This window comes from Podarcis tiliguerta (assembly GCF_965153285.1).
Source record: "Podarcis tiliguerta genome assembly, chromosome: 13".
Lineage (NCBI taxonomy): Eukaryota > Metazoa > Chordata > Lepidosauria > Squamata > Lacertidae > Podarcis > Podarcis tiliguerta.
Genome location: NC_139546.1, coordinates 43,586,759 through 43,609,011, shown reverse-complemented (window position 1 = coordinate 43,609,011; position 22,253 = coordinate 43,586,759). Strand labels below are relative to the sequence as shown.

General features: G+C 47.7%; 1 protein-coding gene across 4 annotated transcripts in view; it reads left to right on the top strand.

Annotated features, from left to right (window-relative positions):
* CHD8 (chromodomain helicase DNA binding protein 8) overlaps positions 1 to 20,937 on the top strand; it is a 70,537-nt gene extending 49,600 nt beyond the window's left edge. For all 4 annotated transcript variants that reach the window (XM_083410000.1, XM_083409997.1, XM_083409998.1 and 1 more), the window contains 14 exons: positions 1,058 to 1,147; positions 1,891 to 1,994; positions 3,268 to 3,382; positions 3,590 to 3,665; positions 4,436 to 4,490; positions 4,629 to 4,824; positions 6,241 to 6,449; positions 9,052 to 9,639; positions 10,658 to 10,806; positions 13,067 to 13,318; positions 15,733 to 15,840; positions 15,943 to 16,122; positions 18,142 to 18,264; positions 19,554 to 20,937. In XM_083410000.1, coding sequence (XP_083266126.1) covers positions 1,058 to 1,147; positions 1,891 to 1,994; positions 3,268 to 3,382; positions 3,590 to 3,665; positions 4,436 to 4,490; positions 4,629 to 4,824; positions 6,241 to 6,449; positions 9,052 to 9,639; positions 10,658 to 10,806; positions 13,067 to 13,318; positions 15,733 to 15,840; positions 15,943 to 16,122; positions 18,142 to 18,264; positions 19,554 to 20,051 — 2,743 coding nt within the window. In that variant the 3' untranslated portion in view covers positions 20,052 to 20,937. The remainder of the gene's footprint in view (positions 1 to 1,057; positions 1,148 to 1,890; positions 1,995 to 3,267; positions 3,383 to 3,589; positions 3,666 to 4,435; positions 4,491 to 4,628; positions 4,825 to 6,240; positions 6,450 to 9,051; positions 9,640 to 10,657; positions 10,807 to 13,066; positions 13,319 to 15,732; positions 15,841 to 15,942; positions 16,123 to 18,141; positions 18,265 to 19,553) is intronic.
* The last annotated feature ends 1,316 nt before the right edge of the window (positions 20,938 to 22,253 follow it).

Below are 22,253 nucleotides of genomic sequence, written 5' to 3'. Positions count from 1 at the left end.
GAGAAGCCCCATCACAGCGCCACTGTGGTAGAGAAATAGTTGCAGGTACTTTGCTCCCATCCCCAAAGCTATAGCTTTGCGAACTGCTTGGTTTCTCAGGATGTGGCCGGCTGCAGTCCATTCCAAAAAAACACAATTGCATACAGTCGTACTTTGGAAATCGAATGGAATCCGTTCCAGAAATCCGTTCGACTTGCAAAATGTTTGAAAACCAAATCGCGGCTTCTGATTGGCTGCAGGAAGCAATTGGCTGCAGCCAATCAGAAGCCCCGTCGGACGTTCGGCTTCCAAAAGAACGTTTGCAAACCAGAACACTCACTTCTGGGTTTGCGGCGTTTGGCAGCCAAAACGTCTGAGTTCCAGGGCGCTCGGGATCCAAGGTACGACCGTAGATCTAAGTTGGTGTGGAGAGTGGTAACATGACGTGATTTCTCAGGGGTTGCTCCCCTCTAGGGAAAATGCACCTGGTGGCTTCGCAATCAGCTTTTAGGTGGCAGCCTAAGACATTCCTGTTTCCCCAGACTTTTGGTGGTTAATTTCCACCCCGTTTGTAGTGTCCATCTTTTAATCGTGTGTGTGTAGAATTCGCCCTTTTTATAGCATTGGTTTGATGAGCTTTTTTAGTAAATAGTTCCGCTATATTGTATTTCTTCCTTGCTTTCATTTTTGAATTTGAGTTTGGTATACTTTTATGGCTCTGCTAGGCACTTTCAGACTTTTTTTTCTGAGGAAGGCGCTGAATAAATCTAATGAGTATTAGTGGTAGTGCTGTCCCCATTGCCCTTTCTCTTCTGATTTTTTTTTCTGCCTGCAGGAAGCTTACGATTTTTCTCCAATCTTTAGCATGTGTATTCCACCTCCCTGCCCCCAGACTGCAATCCATATGTGTTCAGACTGGAACAACAACAAAAAAAAAAGATGATCACTGTCCTCTTCCAGTTCCCTAGGAGAGAGATAACAAGGGCAGAGTCTTTGATATTGTCAGGTATAGCTAGCAAAGGGTGCACAGTTCTTTCCCCCTGTCTTTCCCCACTTAAAGTCCTTGTTCTCTCCCCAGAGTTCTCCTACGTGTCCGTATGCTGTATTACCTGCGCCAGGAGGTGATCGGGGACCAAGCCGAGAAAGTTTTGGCAGGCACTATTTCCAGGTAATATTTCATTTACTTATTCATAAGTTGCATTGGGGGGTGTTTTTTAAAAACCCTGCCTTTCCTCTTCAGCAGCTTTTAGAGTAGCCTGCATGTGTCTTCCGCAACTGTGCTTATCTTCACACAACAGCTCTGCGGGGCAGGGCAGGCTGAAAGATGATCCCCTAGTGAGTTTCATGGCTGAAACCCATCCCTGGAATGAGAGCTGTAGCTTCCTAGCATCCTTGTTTACAGATAGGGCTGTAAGCAGATAAGAAGAAGAATAGAATTGTAGAGCTGGAAGAGGGACCCCAAGGGTCATCTAGTCCAGCCCCCTTCAATGCAGGAATCTTTTGCCCAACTTGAGGCTTGAACCCATAACCATCTAGTACAGCATCTCATTCTCCCAGTCACCAACCATGGGAAGCCTACAAGCAACAAACTGAGTGCAACAGCACTCTCTCTTGTGATTCCCATAGTGGTAGCTATTGATAGCCTTCCCCTCCATGAATTTACCTGTAAAAACAAAATGTGACATCCCTCTTAAAGCCAATGTTTTTATGTTCACTATTCCAGGACTGATCACATCCACCCCACTTCCTGTTCTCTATGAACTTCTAATTGCATCTGTTCCCATAGAACATTACATTTCCGTGAACTCGGCTGCCTCTGACGCTTTGTTTTTTCTCTCTCGTGTTTTTTTCTCTTCCTCTTCCCTCCTGCCTTTGCTGCACCCCCTTCCCAAATGTCGTTTGATCCTGCAGTGAAATCGACATGTGGTTCCCACTGGTGGACCAAGCAGAGGTCCCCACAGCCTGGTGGGATACAGAAGCTGACAAGTCTTTGCTCCTTGGGGTCTTCAAACATGGTAGGTGCTGCTGCAGTACCATTCTGGGGAAGGAATCTGAGGTCACATCCTCTTTTGAGCTGCGCTCACAGTAGCATATGAAGGCTATCAAGACGATAGGTTCATTTAGATCACTATAGTTGAAACAGCCCTACCTGGAGATGCCAGAAATTAAACAGCTGCTCTACCACTAAACTATAGCCCTCATTTATTTAGATGTTCGGGTTAGGATTGTGCTCTACAGTTCTGCTACAGCCCTTCCTGTTCAGTGTCTTGCCTGATAGCAGGTTAATTCCCAGCATTCTCACCCCCTCCATTAAAATTCTGTAGGCCACGTCCTTCCTTTCAAAGTTGGTGTGTGGCATTTGTTTTCCATTTTTCTTAATTTTCAAAAAAGAAAAGGTTATGCAAGATTCTGCAAAACCAAACAGGATCTGGTGACAATAAACATAGTCCATATGCAGTGATATATCACTGTCAAACAGAGACATAAAATAACACCGAAACAAACAAACCACAGGTATGTGAACACATGGAAGGTAGCGGCTGGAACTATTCATAACATAGACATGACGGTTAAACAAGACAAGGTTACAAAACATGAACCCTATTATACCAAGGGAAAGTAATTCAATGTTTATGGAGTGATGAGCATGTGCTGTACGCCTTGAGAACCAATAGGTTGGGTAGGGAGTTTTACGTTTGGTTCCCTTCCAACTCTTCGATTCTGTGATCATACGAAATATATGGGTAACTCTCAACATTAGTGATGCTTGGAGGAGATCCATCAAAATACCGTATTTTTCGCTCTATAAGACGCACCAGACCACAAGACGCACCTAGTTTTTGGAGGAGGAAAACAAGAAAAAAAAATATTCTGAATCTCAGAAGCCAGAACAGCAAGAGGGATCGCTGCGCAGTGAAAGCAGCAATCCCTCTTGCTGTTCTGGCTTCTGGGATAGCTGCACAGCCTGCATTCGCTCCATAAGACGCACACACATTTCCCCTTACTTTTTAGGAGGGAAAAAGTGAGTCTTATAGAGCAAAAAATACGGTAATTGCGCATTTAAAGTACTGTATTTTTCTGTCTATCAGATGCCCCCATTTATATAAGAAGCCCTCTAATTTTTGACATTATTTTTTAGGGGAAAAGCCTAGTCTTATACACGGAAAAATACTTTATTTAATATGATTAAGTAAAGATGACAGTATTGAATCTAAGGTCCGTGGATCTTCTCTGAGATTGGGTGCAGGCAAACCCCGAAATCTCTCATCCCTCTGGCACCCCTTTCAGGCTACGAGAAGTACAACACCATGAGAGCGGATCCTGCGCTCTGCTTCCTGGAGAAGGCTGGTCGCCCTGACGAAAAGGCCATCGCCGCCGAGCATCGCCTGGATGTGGGAGAGGGGTGAGTAGCTGGTGCGGGGGGAGGGGGGGCCTGAAGAAGCACACACCTATGATGACTTGCCATGCTAATACCGAGGCACCGGGTGCCAGTGAGTTCAGCTTGCTTCTCGCAGCAAGACCTGAGGTGTGTCTGTATGAAAGGGATTGGGGGAGAGGTGAGATTGAAGCGGAAATGACGAACCAGTTCTCTCCCCTCTTTTGCTGGCAGGGTTGATTTCGACAAGGACTGCGAGGACCCGGAGTACAAACCAGTGGGAGGCCCTGCCAAGGAGCCGGATGATGAGGTGAGATCCGGAGCCAGCGCAGTATGGGAGCCACAATTGTTGCTCCATGTCGCCCCCTTCATCTAGTTCCCAGCTTCTCGCAAAGGCTCTACAGCCCCGTTAGTCTTAAACTGGTGGTGGTGGCTACCTTTTTCTCCCAGAGGGGAAGTGGGAAGAGTGACACTCTGCCCCACTTCCTCTTTCAGCTCTATGTGCTTTTCAAGGCTCAAATTAACTCTACTGGGTCCTTTTGAAAAAGGAAGCGCATTTCTGGGTTCACTTTCTTCTCCTTCGGGGAGGAGAGGAATGACCAGTGCTGTTGGTGTTCAAAAATTTCGATGTGCCCACAAACTTCCTTTAAAAAAAGTAAAAAGAAATCTATTCTCCCCCCACCCCCGTGTATATTCTATAGATATTAAGTTAACATTAAGTTATTGGTTACATGTATTATACACCCAAACAAGTAAGCAACACGACAACAAAATCAGATAAGAGCAGGTAAAAATTGCAGCAAAATTAAATTGGAAATACTGTTTCGAATGCAGAATAGCACATACCAAACAAATCAGCCCAGTAGGCCAGACATTAAAATGAAACAGATTTTGCCTGTTGATGGAAGGCCACCAAGAATTTGTATTAGGAGCTTGATTTTTAAAAAGGGATATATATTTTTAAGGAGGGGTGGGTCTCTTTTTCATTTTGGTGGTATGTTCTGGGTGTGGCCCCTCTATGGTTGGAGTATCTAGTCAGAATAATGGCCCTTATTTCTGACACCAGTCTCTCTGCCGCAGGGTGACCCACTGATGATGATGGATGAGGAAATATCTGTGGTGGACGGTGAAGAAGGTAAATACTTGCTGGCTGAAAGTGCTTGTCAAAGGAGTCGATGGAAACAGTGCTTTGGAGGGGGGTACTAGCTGTGTGTCAGCTGTGGTGCCAAGGGGGACAGGAATTTCTGTGACGCAGCTTGCGCCTTCCCTTCAGGTCAGCCGGGGAACCTGTTCTGGCCCCCAGCCTCGGCCATCACGGCTCGCTTGCGAAGGCTGATCACCGCCTTCCAGAGGAGCTACAAACGCGAGCAGCTCAAGATGGAGGCGGCGGAACGAGGGGACCGGCGGCGGCGGCGCTGTGAGGCCGCATTCAAGCTGAAGGAGATGGTGCGGCGAGAGAAGCAGCAGAGGTAAAAGCTCTGGGCTTGGCTGCGAGGCCACCGAGGGGCACGTCTTCGCAGTAGCCTGGGCTGAGGTGACCCCCAGTTCCAGAGGCAGAAATGCTCAGGGCCCCTGAAACAGGCGTAGCGTTACTTCATGAAGATGATGGGGACATTCTGTTTAGTAGGACTGCCACACCCAGTTAAGTAAATCTTAAGGTTCAGTGCTAAGCACATATACTAAGGAGTAGCTTCCATTGAGTTGGTTGGGACTTGCTTCTGAATAATCATGTTTAGGGTTACCCCGCTAGAGTGTCGGTTGGTTGGTTGATTGGATGGATTTGCATATAAGCAAAAAAATAAAAATCAGAATTAGGTGGTATACCTTTGGGTTATATTCTTGGCCAGGGAAAGCCTACTCATGAGTAGACCTATTGAACATCCATTAATTTTAATGGTCAACTCTGAGAAAAATTAACCTTGGCTATAACCCTTTACTTTCTACCCTACTTTTTAGGGTGCCAATCCTTCCAAGGCAACAAGAAAAAGACATAAAACAATAAAAAAAGTTTAAAAATACCAAATCCACCCATTGTTATTTTTATTTTTTAAAAAACCTCAAGCGTGCATTAGGATGAACTGTTGAAAACCATCAGGGATTATCCATAAAAAGAATATTCAGTAAAAATACTAGAAGAGAGAGATATTTTCAGTGGCCTTTGTCAAAATGGGGAGAGCATGAGGGCAGAATGGAACTCACAGGATGGGAGTTCTAAAAGTGTGGGATCACCAATGGGCATTTTTTGGGGGGGGCGGGAACACCTGTCCCTGGTACCTGCCAGTGTGGTCTGATCGTCCTGATTGGTGAACCAGGAAGTGGTTGCTTAGCCCCGCCCCTGCATCAGCCAGCCATTGGCTTAGGAAGGGGAAGGAGACTTGGGATCGATTTGGTTAGAAGTTCTCCTATGAAGACATCTAGCGGGTTTGCTCTTCCCCAATCCCAGTGTTCAAGAAGGACACTGACAAACTGGAACGTGTCCAGAGGAGGGCAACCAAAATGGTCAAAGGCCTGGAAATGATGCCTTATGAGGAACGGCTAAGGGAGCTGGGCATGTTTAGCCTGGAGAAGAGGAGGTTAAGGGGTGATATGATAGCCATGTTCAAATATATAAAAGGATGTCACATAGAGGAGGGAGAAAGGTTGTTTTCTGCTGCTCCAGAGAAGCGGACACGGAGCAATGGATCCAAACTACAAGAAAGAAGATTCCACCTAAACATTAGGAAGAACTTCCTGACAGCAAGAGCTGTTCGACAGTGGAATTTGCTGCCAAGAAGTGTGGTGGAGTCTCCTTCTTTGGAGGTCTTTAAGCAGAGGCTTGACAACCATATGTTGGCCCCTGTGGTTTATTCCAACTCTATGATTCTAACCCTGCCTCTCCTCCAAAGGTGGACACGCCGAGAGCAATCCGACTTCTACCGCGTCGTCTCCACGTTCGGGGTGGAGTACGACCCAGACACCATGCGCTTCCACTGGGGCCGCTTCCGGGCCATGGCCCGGCTGGAGAAGAAGACGGACGAGAGCCTCGCCAAGTATTTCCACGGCTTCGTGGCCATGTGCCGGCAAGTGTGCCGGCTGCCTCCCGCAGCAAGCGATGGTTAGTACCTGGGGGCCGTGGTGGGTGGGAAGTGTCCAGCCCTCCGCATTGGCCATTGATCAGGCTGGCCAAGCCTGATGGGAGTTGGAGTTCCAAAGACAGCCAGAGGGCACAAGGCTGAGATGTAAACTATAGAGTGGCTGGTCCAATCAGCGTTCATCTGCCTTCCTTGCCATCTCTTGGCCTACAGGAATGTGCAGTTGTTTCTGTGGATGGTGAGTGGGAGGTCAGCTGTGGGTATAGTCTCTTCTTCCTTCCAGCTCCTTCATAGTCCTTGCCCGTTTGTGTTGCCGACCCACCTCCATCCCCCACCAGGGCTTCCATAGCAACATTGGAAACTGTCTTACACCGAGTCAGATCAGTATTGTTGGTACTGTATATATCAGTATATACCGTATTTTTCGCCCCATAGGACGCACCTAGTTTTTTGGGGGGAAAATAAAGGGGGGGGGGAAATTTATTTTCCCCCCAGGTGCGGGGCTGGGGCGGGGGAAGCCCGAGCCTCCCCCGACCCCAGCCCCCAGAACAGGCTGCTATCCGCAAGCCATGGGAGAGCTGCGTGACTTCGCACAGCTCTCCCACGGCTAGCGGAGGACTGCGCGAAATCCGAAGCTTGGGGCGTGCTTCTGGGTGCCGGCAAGCTCTCCGCTAGCCGTGGGAGAGCTGCGTCTCCCACGGCTAGCGGATAGCTTCCTGAAGCCTGGAGAGCGAGAGGGGTCGGTGCGCACCGACCCCCCCCCCTCGCTCTCCAGGCTTCAGCGAAAGCCTGCATTCACCCCATAGGACGCACACACATTTCCCCTTCATTTTTGGAGGGGAAAAAGTGCATCCTATAGGGCGAAAAATACGGTATATACATCAGTATTGTTGGTCCAGTATATCTGAAGGAATGTCTCCACCTCCATCGTTCTGCCCGGACACTGAGGTCCAGCGCCAAAGGCCTTCTGGCGGTTCCCTCGCTGCGAGAAGCCAAGTTACAGGGAACCAGGCAGAGGGCCTTCTCGGTAGTGGCACCTGCCCTGTGGAACGCCCTCCCACCAGATGTCAAAGAGAAAAATAACTACCAAACTTTTAGAAGACATCTGAAGGCAGCCCTGTTTAGGGAAGCTTTTAATGTTTAATAGGTTATTGTATTTTAGTGTTCTGTTGGAAGCCGCCCAGAGTGGCTGGGGAAACCCAGTCAGATGGGCGGGGTATAAATAATAAATTATTATTATTATTATTTATTATTACACAGTGGCCTGGCTCCCTAGGATTTAAGGCAGGGGAAACCCCAGCCCTACCTGGAGAAGCCAGGGATTGAACCTAGTCCCTTCTGCATGCGAGGCAGACGCTCTCCTGCTGAGCTGCAGGCACTTCTGGCATGCTACTCTCTGGGCTCAGCTGACCACCCCTCCTTTTCTCCTTTCCCTTTTTGAGTTTTCACCTACAGTGGTACCTTGGTTCCCAAACTGAATCCATTCTGGAAGTCCGTTTGACTTTCAAAACGTTCGCAAACCAAGGCGCGGCTTCCGATTGGCCCCGGAAACAATGCCAACAGCCGAAACAGACATTCGGTTTCCAAAAAAGTTCGCAAACCAAAACACTTCCGGGTTTGCGACGTTCGGGAGCTGATTTGTCCAGGAGCCAAGGTACCACTGTTTTTGGAGAAGAAAATACAGCAGTAAATGCCAATGTCTTGAATTGCCAGGTGGATAAAACGAAAAGGTTAAATCTCAATTCCATTGGTTTTTTAGCACATGTACGCCATACATAAAATTCAATAAAATGAAGTCATGTATTATTATTTTTTAAATATTTTATTGGGTTTTACAATAGATATATAACAACAAAAACAAAAGACAATACAGCAAAAAACCCCGAAAAATACAATAACCTAACATATAAACACAAAACAATAAGAAAATATGAAAAAGAAAAAATAGAAACAATTTTTATCCTCATTATATTCTTAGCATTAACCTGTGTCTCCGACCTCCACAGACCTTCCTTTTCTGTATTCCAAATCTTATGTTCTATCAGCAAATTCCTTCCCTCTGTCTTAATTTAATTTTTGTCATAATTTTATTATCATATAATTACATTTCCTTATATCTTAAAATATTTAATCTTTCTTAATCATTAAACTTTTTACTAATAACCTTTTGCATTCAATCTGGTGTCATCAAACATTCATTATCTTATAGTATTTCTGTAAATAATCTTTAAACCTCCTCCAATCTTCCTTCACCGTCTCTTCTCCCTGGTCTCTGATTCTGCCAGTCATTTCTGCCAACTCCATATAGTCGATGACTTTCATCTGCCATTCTTCCAGCGTGGGTAGTTCCCGTGTCTTCCAATACTGTGCGATGAGCATTCTTGCTGCTGTTGTAGCATACATAAAAAATGTCCTGTCCTTATGTACCTGTTGGTTGACCATGCCCAGGAGAAAGGCCTCTGGTTTCTTCGGGAAGGTGTATTTAAACACTTTTTTCAGTTCATTATAGATCATCTCCCCAAAATGAAGTCATGTAATCCCTACTTTAGCATGAGCTGGCGGGAGCATCCGTCCATGTGCCTCCCTCTTGTTAATTAGTACATCCTTCCCCCTTCTCCCTCCCAGAGTCTCCAGACCCGACCCTCTTCATTGAGCCCATCACGGAGGAGAGGGCCTCGCGCACCCTGTACCGCATTGACCTCCTGCGGCGCCTGCGGGAGCAAGTCCTGTGCCACCCGCTCTTGGAAGAGCGCCTCGCCCTCTGCCAGCCCCCGGGCCCCGAGATGCCTCCCTGGTGGCAATGCGGGCGCCACGACGGAGAGTTGCTGCGTGGCGTGGCCCGCCACGGCCTCAGCCAGACCGACGCCACCATCATGCAGGACCCGGACTTCTCCTTCTTGGCCGCTCGACTCAACCACATGCACAGTCGGGCGGGGAGCACAGGGACGCTGCCGCCGCCACCCCCGCCGCCTCCCCCGCCACAGCCTTTGGGGCTGCCTCTTTCTGGGGCTGCCGTGGTGACAGCGGCCGCTCCTCCTGCCCCCCTGCTCTTGCCGCCGCCCTTGCATGAGCTCCCCACTCCGCGACAGCAGCCCACGGCCCTCCCCATTAAAGTTGAATCGGTGGACGACTCGGACTCTGAGCTGGACCTCAGCAAGATCTCCGCTTCTTCGTCTTGTTCTTCTACTTCGGGGTGCTCAGATGATAGCGATGGTGAGGAATTTTCCCAAGGGGTTTTCTGCCCCCCTTTTCTCCTCTGACTTCTCGGAGTGTGGTGGAGTCTCCTTCTTTGGAGGTCTTTAAGCAGAGGCTTGACAACCATATGTCAGGAGTGCTCTGATGGTGTTTCCTGCTTGGCAGGGGGTTGGACTCGATGGCCCTTGTGGTCTATTCCAACACTATGATTCTGTGATTCTCCACTGGAATATGTGAATCCCCACCTGTTCTTCCATTGTGGAAATCAAGATGGGTGTACAGAAGGGTCCCCAGTGGTCTTCTGTTTAGGCACAGACCCAGACCAGCGAAGGTGGCTTCTTATTTGCGCTCAGACCCTTTCAGAAACGATTGCATGCCACAGTCGCCCTGCATGCGTCCTTCCTGGGGGCGTTACAGCGTGTCGGATTTTTCCACTCTCAAATTTCCAAAACGAGGGAAAATCGGGAAGCACAACTTGGGTATTCAAAATATATTTTGGCTAAATGAAGGTAATTTAGTTTTGCTTGGCAAGTAAAACGTGTGTGAATCGTTACAAATGATTGCCAAGTACTTGCAGTTTACAATATTAAAATTATTTTTATTATCACCTGGGATCTTCAGAAGGTCAAATTAACATTTTTTGGTTTCCCAAAAGCAGTTTTATGTGCTTCTTCATCAAATGCAGGCATACCAAGCTAAATATTGTCCAGTCACAAAAATAATAGCAGATTTGAATCCAAAACATATTTGAAAGACCACTCGCTGCGGAAACGTGCAAAGGTTAACGTTTATCCCCCTAAAATGGCATGCCTTGCTAGGGGGTGGCCCCATGCTTTTTCATTCCAGCTATTGCACCGTCTCCTCTAGGTAAAGAGCGTTCCTATCTTCAGGCAGCACAAAAAAAAGCCCCTCAACCAGGCTTTGTGTAGGTTGACATCTCTGCCTGTTTTCACTATGTGTTTCTCCACGGCGGCACCTCTCAGGCTCTTTCTCCCCCCTCTCCCCCCGCCCCCCCCCCCGTCTTCTTCCCTGCCAGGCGAAGAGGCCTCTTGTGGCGGGAAGCTGTTTGAGGAGGAAGAGTCGTCGCTTCTCTCTCTGCCCACCTCCCACGAGGGCAACTCCCCACAGCCCAGCGCCTCTGACCTGCTGTTGCAGGAGCGCCAGCGGGCCCACGAGTGGCCAAAGGTAACAGGAGGGAGGTGGTTTGTGGCTCTGTAAGCTGTGCTGCAGTGGGGGACAAGCTCCATCTAAGTGCATCCCGAATTGGATCGCCAGGGGTCCAGGGCATGGATGAGGGAATCTCAGGCCGAAGAGCCAAGCTGTACAGCACTCCAGGCCCCTCTTCTCTGGCCCATAGGGACTCTTCCCCAGCTCACATCCTCTTTTAAGTGTCTTTTCCCTGGCTGGAATGTGTCTTTGGACTCTAGCATTGTTTTCCTGCTTGCCTGGCTGAAAATATCAGAGTGTGGGGGGAGGAGGTGAGGGGGTGTAGGAACTAGCATAGGCTAGTCCAACCCCCTGAAATGCAAGAATATGCCGCTGTCCCTTGTGGGGATTGAACCTGCAACCTTGGTGTTACCAGCACCACACACTAACCAACTGAACTATCCGGTCATGGCCGTTCCCGTGTTGTTTTTTAGGCTGTTGGAAGTGGACCAGTCAGTGGGAAAGTATCTAACTGAATGCTCGCACATCTTTTTCAGCGGTTCCCAGTTCAAAGCACTGGCATTTGTCTTTTTAAAACCTTAGGCCAAGGAGTGGGGAACCTTCCGTCCTCCCAGATGTTGCTAAACTACAACTCCCATCAGCCCCAAGAAGCTTGGTCAGTGGCCCAGAGAGTGTAGTTCAGCAACATCTGGCAGGCTAAAGGTTCCCCACATTTGTCCTACACGACTTAGGGTCAGGGTACCAAAAGGAACACACTGTCCCAGCTTGTCCATGTGAATGAAGGAGAAAACTCAAAAGCCGCATTTTCTCAAAGACTCCATTTTCTTGGTAGTTTTTATCTTGGCATAACTGTGTGAACTTGCACTAACCCTTCCCCGTGGGGAGGGGGGACTCAGTTTAAAGATAATAACCATAGCAACCAGTACTCTGGCGCCCTGGAGGAATGCAAGAACTCAGCTAGGCATTGCAGTTACATTTAATCTTAAACTATTGAATAAGGGTGAACTGAACAATGTAGACAGCTAATGAATGAAGATGTTGATGAATGCATGCTTACTAAAGAGTTATTGTTCATTGTCCTTAAGTTCAGTAATACATTATTAAAATGTGAAAGTTGGGGAGCACGATTCAGAGGAGCGAAAAGATTGCCGATTGTCTTAGATTTGTTGAAATGGGTTATAACTGCTATAGAATGCATTCTTGTGACCAGACTTGTACAAGAGCGCTGCTTATTTGTACACCGTTGCAGTTGTCTTCTCATTTTTCAGGAAACTGTCCCTGCGTCCGCTTGTAGCAACAAAGGCCTAGTTTTCACTTAAACCCCGTGTTTGTTTGGCATTCTGTTGGGGACCCCCAGTCAGCAGACCTCTCTTTTTAAAACCTTTGTTTTGTGAACCTGAGTCTGAGATGCAGCAACTGGTTATGAGAGAGAGGGCCTTCTTAGTGGTGGTACCCCAGTTTCACAAATTCTATCCCCTGCCAAGCAGATTTGGGTTCCTTTCAGCACAACTTGTACACAGCCCTCCCAAGTCTGCCAGTGCCAAATAATCTGCCATTCTCCGGAAGCTGTTCTAAGGTTGTGAAAGAAACCGATATTTTCATAAGTTTCTATAAGAAATAATTATCCACAGACTGATCCCAGAGCGGCTTGTGAAGATCAGCAATGAGGCACGATAAGAAAATATAGCTCAGTAATAAGAAATGGGCTTTTTTTACTTTAAAAAAAAATACTTTTATTTTGCTTTAAACAAATACAGATAAATATAAACAACCAAAATTACAAAAGAAAAATCTTTAAGAATCATAATGGAAAAAGCTAAAAAAAAACTACAAAAAATAGCAAAGTACATGGCATAGAATATAAGCCATTATGGAGAAGAAAAAAGAAAAAGGAAAGGGGGGGAGAACAAGAAAAAAGAAAGGGAAAAAAGAGGAAAATGAGCCAAAACACAAGAAGGCTCGTCTACTGTACGCTTCCATCAAAGTCAGAACAGATCATTATTCTTATGAATTATCTCTATCTGCATTCCATAGAATCTCTCATCTTGGTATCAGGGAACATTTCCCTATGCAGTATCATTCTAAACATAACCAGGTTTTTATTGATGAACCCTTATCCCCTAGATAATTATTTAAATGGGCTTCTGTCCCTAAAAGGGAAAGGGAGGGGGGTTTGGAATGACCCAGTTTCCAGATGGAGGAGTGCCAGAGTGAACCTGGAGGATGTGCTCTGCCTGTGGTCAGTCCTGACGGCCTCTTGTTCTCTTCCTTCTGCCAGGACCGAGTGCTCATCAACCGCATCGACTTGGTATGTCAAGCCGTGCTCTCTGGGAAATGGCCGACAGCGCAGCAGGGCCAGGTGGGATCCTGCCTCATGCAGGGAGAAGGCCTCCCCCGCCTGCACGGGGAGTACACCAGCTCTCCCATCCCCCACATCTGCCCCCTGGCGTCGCAAGAAGAAGGGGCCGCCTCCTTCACCCGCCTCCGGCACAGTGGGCAAGAGAAGGAGTTTACCGTGCAGATCAAAGATGTGAGTGACAGCTGGGCTGAGGGTGGCAGAGCAGCCAATGTCCATCCGCCTGATGTTCAGGCTGGTGACATACGCCAGGGAGATTTGCCTGTGATGACTTGCCATGCTAATACCGAATCTCCCCTGATCAGAGCCGAGGCTTTGGTCCGGAGATGGATGAAGCAATTTCACTTTTTTGCACTGAGGCACCTCCGTTGTACGGCCTTTTTTTAAAAAAACAAAAACAAAACTGTTGGTAAAGGATCAGTGTAATGAAAGAGAAGTGAAATATTGAAATCAGATTTTTTAAAAAATTAAAATACAGTAAACAGATGCTTTGCCAACCTAGTGCTCTCCAGATGTTGGTCTACGGCAGTGTTTCCCAAACTGGTCTCCAGCTGTTTTCGGACTACAGTTCCCATCATCCTTGACCACTTGTCTTGCTAGCTAGGGATGATGGGAGTTGTAGTCCAACAACAGCTGGAGATGCACGTTTGGGAAACACTGGTCTACAATAACTCCCATTCTCCGTGACCTGGTGGGAGATGCTGTTCAGCAGCATCTGGAGGGGCACCAGGTTGGGGAAGCTCCTTTAGGGAAGCAGGCCTTGCTTTTGCCCTGGTCTCTGCCTTGGGCCTCATACTAGTTTGGCCTCGCTTTCCCACTTGAAAAAGGAGCCATTATCAGTCTCTTCCCAGGGGGTTTGCCAAGGGTGAAGATGTAGCCAAGCCCTCCTTTGCAGTCCAGATATGTCAAACGCAGGAGAGGTTTTCTTGGTTGATTTCACAGCATACGAAACTGAAGTGGCCGGTTTTCTTCATACTTAATATTTTGGGGGAGGTGTGTCAATTCCCTCTGATCTAATGCTCAAAGGTACTCCATTTTAGGGAAGCGTCAGTGGAGGAAGCGTCGGAGAAATAGCCTTGCTTTCTGTTGACGCTCAGTATATATATTTTTTTATTTTTTATATAAATAATTTTTATTCCATTTTTCCAATATAAAATTTATACAGTTCATACATCTTTTTTATATCCATTCTCTTTTTTGACTTTCCTCAACTTGACTGATACTCCTTCCCTTCTTAATTTCTTACACATTTCTAAAACCTTACTTCTATTATTTTTATAAATTAAGTCTTATTTTACTCATATTCTAACATTTCTTCTTACAGAGCTTCATTAAAGCTTACAAGCGTTATTTGATTTTCACTTAGTTTGTGCATGTACTCTGTAAACTTTTCCCAGTCTTCTATAAATCTCTGATCTCGTCGATTTCGGATCCTTCCCGTCAGTCTATCAAGTTCTGCATAGTCCGTCATCTTCATTCTCCATTCTTCTAATGTAGGTAGCTCCTCTTGCTTCCATTTCTGAGCCATCAGTATTCTTGCTGCAGTCCCTGCATATAAAAATAGCTTCCTTTCTTTCTTATTTATCTCATTCCCTATAATACCAAGTAAAAACGCTTCTGGTTTCTTAACAAAAGTGTACTTAAACATTTTCTTCAATTCATTATATATCATTTCCCAAAAGCTTTTTACTTTCTTACACTCCCACCACATATGATAGAATGTACCCTCTTTTTCTTTACATTTCCAACATTTGTTACATCCTTGATGCTCAGTATAGATGGGAATTTCGAGTGGTGGGTTGAAAGTACTTCCTGTAATCAAAGAATTAAAGAGTTGGAAAGGACCCTGGGGCTCATCTAGTCCAAAGCCCCTGCAATGCAGGAATATACAGCTGTCTCATACAGGGATCCCAATTCTTACAAGGTTGCTTACAGGCTATGTTGAAACGCATTCATAAGATTACAGTCGCAAAGTGTAAGAAGCATCAGGATCCTTCCCACAGTTGGCCAGGAGATAGGGATGGAGGAGACAGTTTTACTGCAGAGGAAGCTGTGAGGTTGTCTTTGCCTACCTCCCTTTTCATTAAAGCAGATTTAATCCCATACCTGGCCCCATCATAAGTGCCGTCCTTGGGTCAAAAGCATTTCCCCATCCTTTTTTTATATATACATTTTTATTAATTTTTTAACATATTAATTCCTGTGTTCATACAACATAACTTCTCAGCTTATACAATATTTTTGGACTTCCGTCAACGCCTCTGATGATTTCCCTTACTTTATCACTTATTATGCATTTCTTAATTCCATATTACCTTTAATTATCCTTAACTAATAACTCTCATTGTCTTTTTTGCAATATTTCAAATAATTCACCTTACAAAACTTCTTGCAAACCTACTAGCATGATCTGTTCATCACAATTACTTTTCAAATAGTCCGTAAATTTACTCCCGTCTTCTGAGAATCTCTGGTCCCGCAGGTTTCGAATCCTTCTTGTTAGTTTATCTAATTCTGCATAGTCCCTCAGCTTCATCCTCAATTCAGCATTTCCCCATCCTTGGCCTAACCTCTCGTGCTGTCCCTAGGAAGAGGGAATCAAGCTGACCTTCCAGAAGCACAAGCTGGTCCCCAACGGCACGATGCGCGACCGCCCCGCTCTCACCCAAAAGAAGAGCAGCAAAAAGATGGTGGAGGTAAGAGATGGGAGCCTCCAGAGCACGGGGAGCGGAGGGAAATGTTTTGGTGGGGCAGCCTCCCTTTTTCTTTCCCATCTTACCATCTCTCTCGGGTCTCAGCTGGAGCTGCAGTGTCTGGAGGCGCTGAGAGGCCCCGATATCGACCTCGAGGCCCGTATCCCAGTGGTGAACAAGACTGACGGGACACTTTTGGTGGGTGACGCAGCCCCCCGGCGAGCTGACCTTGAGGTGTGGCTGCAGGCCCACCCAGAGTACGCTGTCGACCCTCGCTTCTTGGCGGTGAGTGTTTGCAGACCCACCTCCTCCTCCTTCTCCTGCTTCCGGGTTTTTCAGACCTTCACGTTCCCTGCCCCAGTGAACAAGGGAGGGCCCCCTAGCTGAGTGGTAGGGCATCTGCCTTGCATACAGAAGTCACAGGTTCAGTCCCCATCATTTCCAAGTAGAGATCTCCCCTGTCTTGAATTCCTGGGCAGCCGCTGCCAATTAGTATGGATTGTACTGAACTGGAGGATCCCGGTGGTCCCTGGTCAAAGGCAGCTTCCTATGTTCCCATTTGTTCCACGCTCAACATAGTTTTCTGTCCCCAAGAGTGGCATGGCAGCAGTAAGAAACAAAAAGGACCATTGATAAAAACAACAATGCATGCAGATTCATCAGCAGCAGGTATTTTGAATACATGGTAAAATCAAAGAGGATTTTCATCAATGAAAGAACGCTTTCATTCACAGTTCTTAAAAGCCGGGGGAAATTGTCTATCTGGTGCCCAAATGATAGTACTAAGAACTCCAGGAACATAGCAAGCTTCTGCCTTTTACCGAGTCCAGACCCCTGCATCTCATTCAGCTTTGTCCACACTGACTGGCAAGAGCTCTCCAGGGCTTTAGACAGGAGTTTCTCCCAGCCAACCTGGGGATACTGAGGATTGAACCTGGCACCTTTTGCTTTGCAGCTGAACTATGGCCCTAGGTAGGGCTCCTTGGATGTTAAGCCTCTCAAACACCTTTTCATTCCAACTTCGGGTGCCAGGCCCCCCAGTCAACATTCGGCATGTCCATTTCTGGTTTCCTTGACTGGGATATTTACTCACTTATTACAGTTGTACCTTGGAAGCCAAACGGAATCCGTTCCGGAAGTCCGTTCGACTTCCAAAACGTTAGATAACCAAGGCGAGACTTCCGATTGGCTGCAGGAGCTTCCTGCACGCAATCGGAAGCCGCGTCGGATGTTCAGCTTCCAAAGAACATTCGCAAACCGGAGCATTCACTTGCGGGTTTGTGGCGTTCGGGAGCCAAAACGTTCGACTCGCAAGGCATTTGGCTTCCAAAGTACGACTGTATTATCATTTACCTTATTTTTCGCACCATAGGACGCACCTTGTTTTAGAGGGGGGAGAACAAGGAAAAAAAATTCTCCCCCTCTCTGCCCAGCGCCCCTTCAGCGAAGCAGCAGGAGGCGCTGCGCAGGGAGGGGGAGAATTTTCCCCCTCTTGTTTTCCTGCTCTAAAACAAGGTGTCGTTTAAGGTGTGTTCAGGCGGCTACCTTGGAAGCCTAGAGAGCGAGAGGAGTCGGTGTGCACCGACCCCTCTTGCTCTCCAGGCTTCAGGTTCCTTTCGACCTGCTCTTTGGGGCTGGCGGGGGGAAGCCCACCACCAGCCCCAAAGAGCAGGTCAGGGAGCAGCGGAAAGGCGCAGCGGAGAGGCTCCTGCCATAGCCGCGCGTCACCTCTCCAGCCTGGAGAGGGTCACGGGGGGCTTCCTTTGCCCCGCGCGCGTTCTCCCGACTGGAGAGGTGACACGCAGCTATAGAGGCTCCTGCCATAGCCGCGCGTCACCTCTCCAGCCGGGCGAGGGTTGCGGGGCCATGGCGTCTTCGTTCCATAGGACGCACACACATTTCCCCTTCATTTTTGAAGGGGAAAAAGTGTGTCCTATAGAGCGAAAAATACGGTATATCTTCTAATAATCTCAGGGTAGCACAAGTGTCTGTTCTCTCCTTTGCTCCCATTTATCCTCACGGTGACCTGAGATGTTAAGACTGTCCCGATGCTCATGGATTTGAACTCCTTGAGATTTCCCTGTTTGTGCTCTCTCTGCCTACGGATTATTGCTTCCCGTCAGCATAGGGGATCCTAGTACAGATTACAATGCCCTCTTTCTGAAAGCAATCTGTAGACGAGAGCCTTGTTTTGTACAAAACAACTGAAACAAACCTTTTCTGGATCTCTGGTTCAGAGACACGTGGCCCACCCTAGCTCCACGGGACAGCGACTAACTCTTATCTCTTTTTTCCTCTCGCCAGTACATGGAGGAGCGGCGGAAGCACAGGTGGCCTCGCTTTCCCAAGCCTGTTCCGATAGAGCCGGCCTGCCTGATGGGTCTGGAGCGGATGCAGGCAGCCAGCATCTCTGCTAACGGCAAGAAGGTGATTAAACCACAGGTGTTCCCTCTTGCTCTTTGCAGTGGCCCAGTCAGCTTCTCGAGCCAAGCAAAACAAGTTGCTGATTTGCAAAGCTTTCAGCATATGCAGTGCAATAGCAACTTGGGCGTGATTACACGGTTGAAATCACACAAATGCACAGAAGGCGGCGAGCTTAAAAGCACTTTTTGCGCAGGCATGGAAGTAGCTTTTAATCTCTCCACCTCGCTTAACAGAGATACTCTGGAATACTTGGCGGGCAATGCCCGCTCAGCACAGAACTCAGGAAGGTAAGGTTGCTTATATAGGTGTGAGTATACGCAGTTTTGTGTATATGCGCTACCCCCAGAACCTGATCCTCATTCAAGACACTGTCATGCTGCACTTGCAAGAGCCAAAAACAAATGTGTATGGGTGCATTAAACGTCTTTCTATATTATTTATGCATGCATGCAGTTTTTGATCACATTTGATTAGATTTGTTTTCATACATTCCTCCTCTCCTCTCTGACTATTCATGGACTTCCCAACCTATCTTGGCATCCTATCTTACCCTCTTTGGTTTGCTACAACTCCTTGGAATTCCCCTCTTCCCCCCTCTATTCTTAACTCTGTTTTGTTTGCTGGTGCTCATAAATCAATCCCTGCTTGTAGATTTATATTTATACCACTCTGTTTTAAATACCTTTCTAGTTGTTCCCACTCACTTATCACTGTCTTTCTGTATTTCTTTGGCCATCATAATGGCAAGTTCAGCATACTCTATTAATTTAAACAACCACTGGTTTCTTTATTGCATTATCTGGAATTTCCTGTCCTATTATAGCTAGCAAAAAAGGCTTCTGGTTTCTTTCTATAGCCGTTCAGTAATAATGTGAGGCCAACATATAGTCCAAACAGATAACGATTGATCTGTTGAAACACTGGTCACTTAAAATTGAGCTTCTCTATACTCTCAGTTTTGAGTCTTGATTTTATTTGCCGTTAAAAATGGCAGCTGAAAAAACTCATGCCCTTCACAGTTTTCCTTTATGCTTTTAAATAAATAAATAAATAAATACCAGTATGAGGAAGTATTGCATTCTCCCTGGTGATCTGTATAGAGACATGCCCTACAAATGGCACGCGTGAAGACAGTTTGAGGCAGGCAATAAAGATGGAAGGGAAGGGAATAGCCTACTAGATTTTGCTTCATCCAAGTGTTAGAATCGTAGAACTGTGGAGTTGGAAGGGATGCAAAGGGCCCCCTAGTTCCGCCCCCTGCAACGCAATGTTGTATTTTCTTTCTTCCCTAGAGCTTCCTGCCTGATCCCACCATGAACCGCCTCCTTCCCGGACCAGTTGGGGCCGAGAGTGCCCAGAAGCGGGGCCGCCAGACCCCCATGGAGTTTTCCAACATGATGGCTCTGATGGGTGCCGGGCGGGTCCAGCTGGGCGCCGCGGGGCCCCTCTCCTTGCACCATGCCCACTTCCAGGCCAGCACGGCCCACGGCTCTCCCTTACAGTACATGCCCTTTTCGACTGCCGCCGCTGCCGCCTCAGCCTCCGCCGCCTCGTCCTCCGCTGCCGCAGCCCTGCTCCACCCTGGCCTGGGCCACCCCGGCTACGCCACGGGTGCCTTGCACCTGGGCCACCCACAGGCCGTGGACGAGGACGACGAGGAAGACGAGATGGACGACTTGTCTCAGGGCTACGCCAGCTCGGAGCGGGACTTCTCCTTGCTCGACGACGACCCCATGATGCCGGCCAACTCCGACTCCAGCGAGGAGGGCGACGAGGAGGGCGACGACTGAGCATTTTTCGCGCCCGCAGATGGGCAGGACGCAAAACAGGGTCCAGTTGGCTGGGACTTAGCCTTCTCCTCATTGTTGAATTGGACAGGCCCAGGGACAGGCCAGTTGGGTTCTCCCTCGTTCCGACACACACACGTGGCTTGCAGGAAGGGCAAAAAGCAAAGAGGTTCCTTCCAGCCCGGGAAGGTCCGGTTAGGCAACCGCTCTCCTTGCGTGGCTTACTGTTTTTCTTTTTTTTTAACAAAATATGGCTGTTGGTTTGGTTGGCAAGCCCCGCCGGCATTTGGTATCCATTGTGAAACTGTTCTTGTGAGCTGCAGTCTTGACCTGCCTGGGCAGAAGGACCACAGCGGGGGGCCCTGTCTAGTCGAGATGATCTGGGTATAGTTAGCAGCTCCTCTTCTCTCCTTGCCCCACTCCCCTTTTGGCTCTCCCCCCACAGCCTGTTCCATTTCTCTCCTGCCCTTCCCTCCCTCCCTGCCCCTCCCCCCCACCCCAGGTTCATGTGCTGTAACATAAATGCGAAAAGAGGGTGGGGCCTCCCCCTTTCCTCCGTCCCCCTGTCTCCATGTGGGTGGGGTTTATATTTATAAATATGTAATATGTCTTGTGTAATATGGCCAAGGCTGTGGGGTTGAACTTGTGGGGGAGTCAAGTCACGGAGGGTGGGTTTTTGGGGGGTGGGGTGGCAAGGGGCTGTGGGGGGAAGAGAAGGTAGAGCTTCCTGTAGCTGGATTTCTCCTTTTTTTCTTTCATTTTTTAATAAAAGGAACAAAATGCACACACACACACACGGGAGAGAAAAAACCAATTCCACCCCCCCATCCTACTCCTCCATGCTGTTGTATCAATTGCATAAAAATCTTCCTGAGAATTGGGACGTGCATCTGTGTTGTCTGGTGTGTGTTTCTCTCTCTCTTCATCCTTGCAAATAAAGAGTCATGCGAAGTCCAAGTAAAGCAGGCATGTCCATTTCGGGGGCCTAATCTGACCCGCCAGTCGGTTTAATCCGACCTCTGTAGCAGTTTATTTCCTGAGGTAAAATCCCACCAAAAAATCTCTACAACTTCAATCCTTAAAAAAAGAAAAGGTCAACAACTTTGGTTGGCCCTTTGGTCAGCCCTCACGGCCCTTCATTTCATCAAACCTGGCCCTCTTTGAAAAAAGTTTGGACACCACTGAAGTAAAGACTTAGGATCTAGACAGCGCCCCCACTTCCTAAGAGATAGTACAGTGGTACCTTGGGTTAAGAACCTAATTCGTTCTGGAGGTCTGTTCTTAACCTGAGGTACCACTTTAGCTAATGGGGCCTCCTGCTGCTGCCACACAATTTCTGTTCTCATCCTGAAGCAAAGTTCTTAACCCGAGGTACTATTTCTGGGTTAGTGGAGTCTGTAACCTGAAGCGTCTGTAACCCGAGGTACCGCTGTATATCTGTTTGGGACAACTCATGCCTGTTTTAGTAGCAGAACTCATGCTTTGCACACTAAAGGTCCCAATTTCAGTCAAAGGCTCAGAGAAGGAAGATTCTCTTTCAAACCCAGGGAAACTGCTGCCAGGCAGTATACAATACAGAGCTAGACTGTCCAGCAGTCTGATTTGGTGTAAGTTAGCCTCCTGTGTTGTAACAACCTTTGTTTAATTATTATTTCATACCCTCAAACTCTCCCTACCAATTTTTTGGCATGCTTTCCAGGCAATAATGTCCACTGTGTCCTTCAGCACATGTGCCTAGGAGCATACTTCACAGTGCCCTGTTTTTGCTCTGATCCTGACATGCCTACCCTCCATCAGAAGGGCCACAGCTCAGCAGAGGAGCATCTGCTTTGTGTGTAGAATGTCCCAGATTCAATTGCCTACATCTCCAAGTGGGGTTGGGAGAGATGTCTGCTGGGAACCTTGAAGACCCAGTGCCAGCCAGTGTCAACAATATCGAGTTTGATGGACCAGTGGTCTGACTCAGTATGACTTCCTGTGTTCCAATAGATGGATTGTAGCTCTTCCACTGGGACGCGGGTGGCGCTGTGGGTAAAACCTCAGCGCCTAGGACTTGCCGATCGCATGGTCGGCGGTTCGAATCCCCGCGGCGGGGTGCACTCCCGTCGTTCTGTCCCAGCGCCTGCCAACCTAGCAGTTCAAAAGCACCCCCGGGTGCAAGTAGATAAATAGGGACCGCTTACCAGCGGGAAGGTAAACAGCGTT